This window comes from Ctenopharyngodon idella, chromosome 14 (genome assembly GCF_019924925.1).
Source record: "Ctenopharyngodon idella isolate HZGC_01 chromosome 14, HZGC01, whole genome shotgun sequence".
In the NCBI taxonomy this organism is placed as follows: domain Eukaryota; kingdom Metazoa; phylum Chordata; class Actinopteri; order Cypriniformes; family Xenocyprididae; genus Ctenopharyngodon; species Ctenopharyngodon idella.
The window spans coordinates 5,600,482-5,613,220 of NC_067233.1; the positions used below are offsets into that span (position 1 = coordinate 5,600,482).

Consider the following 12,739-nt stretch of genomic DNA (forward strand, 5'->3'; position numbering starts at 1 on the left):
TCTGTGTTCATTAAAAATGTAGGGGTGTAACCCCGGTGTCCTGGCAAAATTCCCTCCATTTACCATTATCAGTTATGGCCTTCTAATAATCCCCAACCTTTGAATTGGCTCTATCACACTCTCTCTCCTCTCCACGTACAGCTGGTGTGTGATGAGTGCACTGGCGCCGTTGTTCTGTGGCTGTCATCGCATGATCCAAGTGGATGCCGCACACTGGTGGTGTTTGAGAAGAGACCCCCTGATATGATTGTAAAGCGCTTTAGGTGTACACTAGTAGTAAAGCACTATATGAATGTCTCATTCATTCATTCATTCAAGGTATAATACCAATGGCTAAAGCCTCTTAACAATACATACTCAAGCAGTGTGAAAGCAAAGCAAAAGCATAACTACAACGGCATGATCATGTTGTGCATTCATACTTAAAGCTGTGTAACTGAACTGCAGCTCTATACAGAAACTTCAAGCCAAACATACGTTTTTTGACCTAACAAAGGGTGATTGATGTAATTCACCCTATTATTTTACGTTCCTTCATAAAAACCCATATTTCAAAAGATAATGTTGATGAATAGGTTTATAGTGCATTTCAACATGTTTTCTGCTGAGTTCAGCTCAGTATGTCTGGAAAAATAGACTCAGCACCGAAACTGTACTTGAACCTTATCCTACGTTCCTGATATGCAGCACTGTTCTTCTAGGACGGGCAGTGTGAATACTCTAATCTCTTAATATGGGTGCTAAAATAATTGCATGCTGCTTTGCGTGCAATGTGAGAAAGGCCTAAGTTATGCACAGATTCTGCTCAGCCCATGTGGGCTCCCAGACGCTGATATAACAAGGGCAAATGTTGCAGAGGGCAGACTACTGTTGACAGATTCTGTCATTATCTCAATGGACGTCATTGCCAGGGTGTGAGCAGATAAGACAATAAAGGGCAAGCACTTTTTTGCAGGGCTCACCTCTTTATCATCATATAAACAACTCATGCTGATGCTTTCCACACCATTGCATTCTCATAAACAAACAAAGCAAAAAAAAAAAATCACATCAATAAATATCTTAAAGGGATAGTTCACCCAAAAAATGAAAATTGTTCTCAAGTTGTTCCAAACCGGAATAAATTTATAATTAATATAATATAATATAATATAATATAATATAATATAATAATGGTCATGTGATCTAAAATGGCCGCCACCATAAGAGGATATGTTTGTGCGATGTTAATGCATGTGCATGACTTTAAACATACTTTTTAAAAGTGCTATTTATTTATTTGTAAAAGAGAACTAATACTAATTGCATCTTCTAAATAAAGGCAAAAGGATTGAGGCTTGTTTGTTTTTTCCAGGACGTTATGCAAGGATTGAATGTGTTGGAAGTGGTGAAAGTTATTTCACTTGAAGACATTTACCATGCAGCAAAGCCTTTTGAGGTCATGGATGAAATCGACTCTGGCCACAGAGTTTGTGCAATCATTGATTTTTAGCCAATAAATGTAATTTTTTCACATTCGATACTGAATGTGGCACAATAGAATAATATTGCATGAAACGAAACTGTCTTTTCACTTTTGACTGCAGTGAAGGTGCTGTGTATGTTCAATTAAACTGGCCTTGGGGGAAATTAAGGATACGGTCCCGCATACAGTATCTGTGATCAAAGTGCTATTATGTCTCAACATGAACAGACTTCTGTTTTACCCTGAGGTAAACACAACTGAAGCCATCCAGAAGAGTGTTTTAACAAGTCAACAAACCATGAACCCATAAGGCTATTTCACAAGCCACCAGGGGAAATTCATTTCACAAGCAACTGATCTGACCACTTCGATAATACAATTTTGTTGAAGGCCTGAAACAATCAACAACATGAGGTTACCTCCCAGCAGACACCTTGTACACTGACTTTAAAGGGACAGTTCAACATGACAATTATGTCATCATTTACTCACCCTTGTGTCATCCTAAACCTGATACACAAAAGATGAGTTCTCCCAAAAAAATCATAAAGGGGTTCATGCATTTGACTTGTGCTCTATACGCTAGTGTTCAAATAAATTTGGGGGTCAGTGCGATATTTTTTTAATGATTTTGATGTAGTCTTTTATGCTCATTTATTTGATGAAAAAAAAAATGTAATATTGTGAAATATTATTGCAATTTAAAAAAATCTATTTGAATATATTTTAAAATGTAATTTATTTCTGTGATGACAAAGCTGAATTTTCAACATCATTACTCTATTCTTCAGCATCACATGATCCTTCAGAAATCACTCTAATATGCTGATTTGCTGTACAAGAAACATTTCTTCTTATTATTATTATTATTATTATTATTGAAAAACAGTTGCTGCTTAATATTTTTATGGAAACCGTGATCATTTTGTAAAATTCTTTGGAAAATGGAAAGTACAGTAGGCCTATAAAAAAAATACTGACCCAGAACTTTTTTTGTTATTCCTCGGAAGATAGTTTGGCGTGAAGAACAGAGCCAAATTAAAGAAAACATTACCTTTCCTTGGTATGTTTATGAGAGCAATAAAGTGTTCAGATTGATGAATCATTTCCAGTTAACTCACTGGAGATGAAGATTATCACTGAATAACAAAAATGGACCACTTTTATTACACTTTTAAGTACTTTCCCATCCTTTTTGGAACTTGTAAACCTTCATTTAACATTTCATTTACAAATGCCACCACTATCACATGATTGTCAGTGACATTATGCGGTCCCTGTTAGATTATATAATAGCACAATGTCTCTTTATTAGCCTGTCTAAACATTTAGTCCGTTGTCCCAGGTCATGGACTCTGAGACACTCCAGTGCCCTCAATAAGTATGTTTGTGTTTTGGCTATAGCATGGCCGCACTGGATGAGTGAATGCCAGTGCTGGGTGGGCTTGTAGACAGTGCCTGTCAGTACCCTGAACCCTCCTTCTGGGAACAGGAGCACCTTATACCAGACAACAAAGCCTGGGCTGGCCCTCAGCCTCTGGCTCACTGTCAACTCTCCACCGGCCCAGTCACAACAATGCTGCTATTCAGTCAGCCAATTAAATGGATATTATACACCTCTGTGCGTGTTTGTCTGACTATGACAAGTAAATTACTTGAACAAGACTCTGCCATGAAGACAATTGACCTGTTAAGCCACTATGAAACTTGATTCACCTGTTGCTTTTTATTATAGCACCCCATCTACTGTCTGCAAGCCATTTATTACAAACAGCTTGTGTTGAGGATAGGGCTAGATACATCCAGAACTGCGTGTGAACTCATAATCAGAATCATCAATGCAAATGACTCACAACACAAGCTCAATGGAGGTTTAATTTTCAGACCAGCTGCACGACTGAATGCATCGCATGTGTTACATCAAAAGACTGCTTCTCGTTCAAATAATTAGCTTAGATATTGTCAGTTCACTAGGTTTTATATTTATGACAGGGAAAATTGACTACTTTTCACCATTCACTCTTCTTTTTAGCATGTGGGTCTAAATTTAAAACCACAAAAAAGTATGAGATAGGAGGAAAAATATTTCAATGCTTTCGCGTTCTCTCGCAAAATTTTTGCTTTCCCCCGAGAAACTTTGCATTCACTTGCAAAGAACTCAAAAAGTTTGCGAGGGAATGCAAAGTTTTTTCGGGGGAACGCAAACATTTTGGAACGAAAACAAAGTTTTTTGGGGGAACGCAAAACATTTGAGAGAGAACGCAATTATTTTTCCTCCCATCTCATGTTTTTTTCCACCACCATGTCCCTTTTGGGTATCTGTAGGTTCCAAACAAGTCGCCAAGTCTCAGACACACAGTAGTGGTGTTCCTAAATGAACCAGTGTTTTTAAACGAATCACTTTCATTTCGAAGAATCATTCCTTGTTTCAAAATATCAATTGAATTAATTCAGAACAGCATACTAGCATACAAATATACTTACTATTACCTAATCTTTCAATGGCAGGAATTCAGAAAATGAATCTGTTTATCGAATGGGTCAGTGATTCACTCAAGACAATCACTTGTCGTCACCTACAGTCGTATTGACGTATCTTGCTAAAAGATTGACTGAATCTTCATCATGTTTGCTGTGTTCTGAATCTGATCCCCTTGGTCTGACTTGATTCTATCGAATCCCAGTACATTTCCGTTCATCTCATGTCATCACAAATGTAGGCCTATCGTCACCCCTAAAATCAGGTGGTCTAATCACAGGTTCCCACTCCCCAGTCCACACATAATTAAGTTACCTTACCAATTTTTAAGTTGGTATGGTTGCATTACACACAAAAAAATTAAGTCCCATTACCAATTTTATTCATGCGAATCTGTGTTTCATAAAGTGGCTGAATCCGCCATAGTATACTAGCATACTACTCTTTTTATTTCTACCATATAATTCAGAAAAGCATACCACAAACCATGCAAAATGTGCAAAAAGTTATGGCAGAAAGAGTAGGCTATGGTATTTCGAATTCAGCCAACTTGTCTAGAATGCACATACCAGTGCTGTTCTGTCTATAAATACTAACTAATGGTTATATCACATCTTTGCAGTCCATGGATAATTTTCCACATTGTTTCTGATTGTTCGCTTTTCATGGTTTGGATATCTGATCAAATCAGCACTTAAATGATTGCTGTTCTTTTTAAACAGAAGTCTTATGAAAGTGTTCCTGCTTCTGTTGACACAGCTGGGAGTGGTCAGCATGTCTTCAGAATGCCGTGTAATATATGTATAAGCTGATCTTCTTTATAACGATGACCATGTGAAATAAACAGGCTTGTGAGGCCAGAGAGCCAGGGATGGTTGGAAATAATGCCCAGAGGTTCCAAGCCTGGGGTTTCTCAAAGCCTTGATTTCTTCACGCTTATAGTGCAAAATCAGCCTGACGTTCTCAAAACAACTTTAAAAGAAAGACCACTCAGCCAAAACCACAGAAACCCTCATGACCCCAGGACGTTTTATGTAACAGTCTGCTGTGTGTTCCCTTCCGGAAAATATCCTGCAGGCTTTAGAAGGATCTCTCGCAAAATAGTTTCATCTTTTGATAGGTTTTTGTCCTCTGCTGTAGACTTGGCAGTGCACAGAGGTTCATTGTTATTAAGGAGTATTTTTTGGCATATCAGTACTACTTACGTATATTGATAGGGATTTATCAAGTCTCTGCTTCAACAAGTCCTCAACATCTTGAGAAAGAACAAAAAGCTCGAGCTCTCATGTGGCGAACATTAGCTCTCTTTCCTCATGTGATGTGCTGGATGCCTTTTATTAGTAGTGGCTCCGTTTCATGCTGGCTGGAGACGAAGTGTGCAGACATACGCGTGACTTTGTATGTGCGAGTGCGCACATGTACATCTGATTCTGAACCATATGTACATGCACTGTTTGGCAGTTTTGTCAAGCAATCCAAAATGTGCTGTGCGTGACTAAATATATATTTATATATATATATAGTCTGAATACTCGATTCTGATTGGCTGGAAGGTGTGCAATAAAATCGTTTAATGCACAGGTAGGTCCAAGTCAGTTTAATCATTATTCTATATTAATGTGCTGTTTTCGTTACAGCACACACAAGCATATGTCCGGTTTGTTACAATTGTAGTGGTGACGTGATTATAGAGCACACTGCGCAACTCACAGAAACATTCAGGAGCACAGAAACTTTTCAGCGCTGCCCTGCGACTTTTATTAATAAAATACCTTTGCTACTGAATCGCTACATTATATTTCTCAGCAACGAGATGGTAACATTGCTGGTTTTGAAGTAATTAAACTCACAACTTGATTGTTAGTAGAAAGAGATTCTGAACAGACGCAGGTAATTCACACACGCATCTCTCTCTCTAATTATATCAAATAAATGTTATAATTCATGCATTAAATGCATGAATGTAATCTTACGTACTTTATCTCTGTCTGATTAAAAGCGGGCAGAATGCTGGATCTGATAAGCCATAACTTACGAAAATAACCTTACTTATAGTCAAATATTGCGCTACAAACAGCTGTTATGTTGTCAATGCTAGCAAATTGTCATGGTATAAGCGGGATAATCCACGGCTAGCTGTGCATTAAATTATTTTAATGCATGACGTGTTGAGTGCATTAAAATCGTTTAATGCACAGCTAGCCGTGGATTATCACTTACATATATACCCTCTAGATCTTTAAGGTTTTAACTTTTAACTTTTTGCAGTATAGGGTTGAACTTTTACTGTAGAATTTTAAAGAAGCAGACAAAAATTCTCACTTGGGATGGAGGCCTGAGAACAAGCAGTTCTGACTTGTTTGTTAAAACAAACTGTTTTGTCAGAGATATTGGGGTCGGTCTGGGCAAGGCTGAGGGTTCAGATGTTATCTCACATGAGCATTGACCATGAAGGGTGGCACAGGGTTGTCTTTTCATCATGTTTTGGAAGGCGTAGTCGGCATTTAGCAAGCTTTTGCATACTCTGCATTTGAACATGGATTTAGGGTGTGATTTAAGTGGATGGATGCTCCCAAGAGTTATGCATGTTTATGAGTCACTTTTTTTTTCTTTTTTTGCACAGGTGAAGGGCTTTATTCCCAATTCTCTTTAAACATGTATGTTTTTGTTTACGTTCCACTGGCTCTTCTTCATCCTGACGTTATAGTGACACAAACACATATTTCTCACGTCAATATGAGCATAAAATGGACATTTTTGGATGCAGTCTTAACTAATTTTCACATTTTTTTATATTTTGACTTGTAGTCACAGTGGACATCATCATATGTCAGTTCTCAGTCGCCTGAGGTATATTGTCTTTTCATAAAGCTCAGATAGGAATATCAGATTCTGAGCAACACCTTTATCACATTTTAATAATCAAAAGCGTCATAAATAAGAGTCCGTATTAATATTTATTGCACTATATTTAGAGCTCACCAAGGATATTTAAATATTAATGTGTTGGTGTTGTAAATATTGAATATTTATTTTTGAATATTTAAATATTGAATTAGGGCTGTTTTTTTTTATATATATAAAAATGCAATAAAATGTTTGTTTGTTTTTTCTGAGTGGTTTTATTAATTAATTGCCATAGCATGTAATTAATTATTTAATTAAAATTAAAATCAATTAAAATTATTAGATTAAATATTAAACAAAAATATGAATTGAAATTAATACATTTAATTTAAAATACATAAATGCATTTGTTAAAAGTATTATTAATATTAATATTATTTATACTAACTTTTTTTTTAAGGGAAAACACTGTGTTGTGCAATCGCACCCATTCACCAGGCACCAGAAACACACCTTTTATTTAAATCCCTCTGGATAATTCTCAAAAACATTGGCTCCTAGACACTATAGTGCAGATCATGAGCTTTTCAGCTAGGCATGTCTGGATCCATGTCTCTGCATGCCTGGAGATGTGGATTACATTTTTGCATATTAAGTAAATAGACTGGCATTTTAGAAATATGTCTAAGGGTTTAGTGGACAGAACTTATTGTTGGCAAGACCTCTGTAACTTTGTGTCCTACATACAATTAAACAGACACACCTTCTTATCATTGTTCATATCAATAACACAATGTCCCTTTCTCAAGACATCAAGGACCTTCGACTGAAACACAAATAAGTCAGTATTTAGTCGCAAAGAAGTGTGAAATATGAAATATTATACAGGAATATTTTGGAAAATGGCTGGGATCACAAGGAAAGTATCCAATGGCAGAAAGCGGTCCAACACGAAAAAGAATTGCCTTTCCTGTCATGGAATACAAGAATGGGTCTGTGTACAGACTAACAATGGCTATTTGATCATATTAAAACAGAGGACTGCTGAACTCTGTGTGTTTAGTAACTGAAACTGTGAAGTGTCATTGGGCCAGAGGTCCCATGCAGTCTGCTCCTGTTTACATCCCGACACCAGGCTCATAAAGAAAAGCTAATTATGTAGACTGTAACCTTTCACTGCCACGTATAAAACTGAGGACACCCCGATAAAGAAGATTAAACATTAACTGGCACACAAGACTCTTGTTTCAGAGGCGTCCCAGTAAGGTTAAGAAGTATATTGACCTGTCGTAAAACAGATTAGATTCTGAGCAACAAGTTTATTGCATTTTGAGAATAACAGCTATAAATAAGATTCCACTGAAGAATGCATTCATTCATATTGCATATTATATTGATATTTATTGCATCACATTTAGAGCTCTCCAAGGACATTTAAATGTTTGGTTTGGTTTTGTTATAAATACTGATTAGGGCTCATTCATTTGGATTATTTATTTAAAAAAATAATGCAATTTTTATTATTATTATAAATGAGATTAATTAATCATCAGTTAAATTAATTTAAAAACTCTAGTCAATTGACAGCCTTACTTTTCATGTGTATTTGTTCTCTTAAATGCAATAGCTTGCCATGCTCTTTTCATTAGTCATTCAGATTATAATCTTTTCAAAGATATCAAAAGATATTTTTGATAAAATCCGATGGCTTAGCGAGGTCTGCTTTGCCAGCAAGATCATTTCCTTTTTCAATGCCCAGAAAGCTACTAAAGACATATTTAAAACAGTTCATGTGACTACAGTGGTTCAACCTTAATGTTATGAAGCGACGAGAATACATTTTGTGCGCCAAAAAAAAAGCGACTTTATTCAACAATATCTAGTGATGGGCGATTTCAAAACACTGCTTCATGAAGCTTCGAAGCTTTACGAATCTTTTGTTTCGAATCAGTCGTTCGGAGCACGTATCAAACTGCCAAAGTCACGTGAACCATTGAAATTTCGAAACACTTGTGACATAACAAAGCCTTGTTTACTGAAATCATGTGATTTTGGCGCTCTTAACCACTGATTCGAAATAAAAGATTCGTAAAGCTCAACATTTAAATATGTTTTTAGTACCTTTCTGGCATTGAAAAAGGAAATGATTTTGCTGGCTATGCAGGCCTCACTGAGCCATCGGATTTTATCAAAAATATCTTATTTGTGTCTGAAGATGAACAAGGGTCTTACGGGTGTGGAACGACATGAGGGTGAGTAATTAATGACTGAATTTTCATTTTTCGGTGAACTAACCCTTTAAATTTACATCCATGAGTAAAAATTATTTGCTGACTTGTTGATATCTTGATGGTTATTAGCCAGTTTAACTACTACTACTACTCTCAAAACAGATGGCAATTTGAGCAGTTGTGAAGTGTCTTACTATCAGAGAAAGCTGTTACTGTCAAATAAGACAGGCAAGCTGTAAACATTTATTCCATATCTCTGCTACACTGACATGAAATATTTCCAAAGTGATGTGCGCTATAATAACAACATATGGAATACATTCTCATCATCTGGCTGCAAATGTCAATTAAATCCAGCTCAATCATTTTGTAGTAGCCCCTTTACCTGGCTTCAGCATATTTTCCACTAAGCCTCATCTCTAATTCACCCGCAGACTTAACATTTCAAACACTATCGGATTTTAACAAACTCTCCTGATGTCCATTTATGTTTATTTTCAGTTTGGAGAGCATGGTTTTATGGAAAAATATGCTGTGAGCTTGATCCTGATTAGACACTTTTGCCAAATACCTGCTCTGGATGGCACGCAATCCATTTTTGACACTTTAATATGCTGTAGTACATCACGTCGGCATGTTCCAAAATTCAATATTATGTATACACGCTGTCAGACATTAGATTAAAGCAAATGGTAAAGGTTTATGAGAGTTCGATGCATCCAAGGTTGTTTTGGAAACTCCTTTGACCATTAAATTTTACAAACATGCGTATTACTTGGAGAGGAATTTGTTTTGCTGCATTCTTCAGCTATGGGGTGAAAGACTATGCCAGAATGGTATGTAAATTGCCCATAGTTTGTAAATGAATGGGTGTTTTGCAAATCGGATTGGCTGGGGGGGGGGAAGAATCCACACGCACTTCCTGCACAAAAAATGCAGCATGTGTAGAATATTTGCAGAAAATCATTGCATGAACCTGATGAGTCGCAATGAATGGGGAGTATTTAAGAAGTGAGAACTACTATAAGGTGGACTGACTCAAGATCCTCTTAAGTTTGCGCGAAGGCATGTTCTTCATACCAATCTACACATTCCTGAAACCCTGCTGAGACCGTGAGCCACCCTGTTCTTAAATAACACAGTCGAGCATGGCCTTTAATCATGATTTTATCAGGAAGTGTAAATAACTAGTAGTGTTCAGTGTTTGAATTGAGATTGTGTAACATTTATTGATGTTGGCTGGTGGTTGGCAATTAATAAGTGATGAATTAGTACACCCAAACCAATTAAAATGAGCTTGATTTGGTTTAAAAAAAAACGATAAACATTATCCTTAAAGTGATGAATAATCAGTTAGCCAGCAGGAAGCCAGAATTACATAAGTGAAAGCCACAGAATGTTGTTGTTGTCAAACTCAAACATTAACCAGCGATCACAGCTCTGGCAAAGACTTTTACAGTTTTTATAACCTGAACTAGATGTGTGTGTGTGCCAGAGCAGGTGTGTGATGCATGTGCTTTATTCGCATACCTGTGGAAGAACAACAGTATGGACAGCATGGTTTGGTCGATGTTGCTGTTGCAGATGCCCTCGTTGAGAAGGTAACAGGGGTCCCGGACCACCGACTCCAGCGAGTCCTGTCTCATGATGTTGTTGAGCTTATCTCTGTTTAGGTTCTGAAAGTGAAGCTGGTCTCGGAGCTGTCTGAAGTGGTTGACTGACGTAGGACTGCCCAGGCTCGTGTGGCCAGCTTGGCCCGGCTCAGGTTCGCAGCCATTGGCCAGATCCAGACAGCAGCTGCAGCAGTCCAGACCGATGGGCGAACGGCACTCCTCGTTTGACATCAGGCAGGTCAGGTTCCCCACGAGGGAGTCAGATGATAGCTGTGACTGGTTCTCCTCCACCTGCTCCAGGTGATCTTACAGTAGACCTCCCTCCTTCTCACGTCCACCTTCTGTGCGCAAGTGTTCCAGGTGCCACGGGAGAAGCTGTGAGTTGATCCTTCTCGACTGCGTGTGCCAGAGTGTGTGTATGCACACACAACGCAGGTTTTTATGAGCTAGGGTTCCTGTTGGCTTGTAATGATGCAGCGGGAATGCGTTTGAAAGAAAAAAAAACAGAAGCTGCTTCTGTTTTTTTTTTTTTTTTTTGTTTTGTTTTTTTCTTCTCGCTGTCCCCTGCCTCGCACTTTTCCCTGCCCCTGTGCGTGCATACAGTGCAGACAGCGAGAGAGGAGGTGGAGGGATGGAGGAGAGGGCTGGAAGGGAGGGAGGAGCAATCTTTCTGATTGGTAAAGCAGGCTGATCAGTTCACAAAAAGATCCCGCCCACTTTCCCCTCAACATCACACTCGGGGAGGAGCGAAGAAAGGGAGTAAAAGCATGCTCTTTAACATGTGCATTTCAGTGCTGCCAGGGGCGGAACCCTGAGAGAGAGCAAACACATAGTACTTCCCCTGTTTATATCACTGAATCAAATACAAATGCTGTTTTTTCCTTGCTGGTTTGGTCTTGCTTTCCTGAGGCTATTAAATTCAGGCTCGACTCATACTCTTTGCGTGCTGGTGGTACAAAAACTGCTTGCGTGCAATGTTCCATATCCAATGATTCATCGCTAAAATGTTTCTATCAGTCTATTAGCAGTTTTTTCCTTTTCTTTTAAAGATAGAGAACTTTGGCTCAAGTACCAGTATCTACAAAATGTCACTTAAACAGACATTAATTGTGACCCTGGACCACAAAACCAGTCATAAGTTGCACAGGTATATTTGTAGCAATAGCCAACAATACATTGTATGGGTCAAAATTATCGATTTTTCTTTTATGCCAAAAATCATTAGGATATTAAGTAAAGATCATGTTCCTTGAAGATATTTTGTAAATTTCCTAACATAAATATATCAAAAATGTATTTTTGTGTGTGGATATGCATTGCTAAGGACTTCATTTGAACAACTTTAAAGGCGATTTTCTCAATATTTTGATTTTCTTGCACCCTCAGATTCCGGATTTTCAAATAGTTGTATCTCGGACAAATATTGTCATATCCTAACAAACCATACATCAATGGAAAGCTTATTTATAAGATGTAGGAGCTGGGAATGACTTCACACCCGAGGTTTCCAGTAAACGGAAAACTACACGTCCAGGCAAACCTTTGTTGTGCTTGCTCTTTCAGAATACAAACACATGGTATTCTGCAAAGGTAATGCCGAAGTATCATGTCCACAGATAGAGGTTTAATAGCACTGTTTATACCACTGCGTTTATTGAGACACAGACAAACAGAAGTAATAATAAACAATATTTTACTATTGTTTCACTGTGGTTGATGCACTGAGCAATCATATTGGATTCTGAAGCCAGGATTATTGTGTGTTCCCCAGTCACAAATCCTACCTGAGACGGGGGTTCCCGTTAAAAGTTTCTACTGGCCTAGGAATTTCCCATATCCAAGGACAAATGGAACGCACCATTATTCCCAAGCATACCAAACAAATGCTCTGGCATCATTAGTTAAAGGTTAAAGGTCAGTAATCCAATCTATTTTGTCTATTAGATTTCTATTTCAGGGAGAAATTTTGATGGTCTGTTTATCTGAACTTTGAGTAAGAGGATTCCTATCTTATTGCTTAACATGATAAAGTAGAAATGCTGACATAACCTTAACTCAACACAGTGCGCTCTAAAAATCATTCAGTGGTCAGTAAATTCTCAGA

At 37.7% G+C, this 12,739-nt stretch overlaps 1 protein-coding gene across 1 annotated transcript in view; it reads right to left on the minus strand.

The window, feature by feature from the left end:
* tsc22d3 (TSC22 domain family, member 3) overlaps positions 1 to 11,237 on the minus strand; it is a 32,793-nt gene extending 21,556 nt beyond the window's left edge. The window contains exon 1 of the mRNA XM_051918481.1: positions 10,553 to 11,237. Within this exon, the coding sequence (XP_051774441.1) occupies positions 10,553 to 10,866 (314 nt within the window). The 5' untranslated portion in view covers positions 10,867 to 11,237. The remainder of the gene's footprint in view (positions 1 to 10,552) is intronic.
* Positions 11,238 to 12,739: the final 1,502 nt, after the last annotated feature.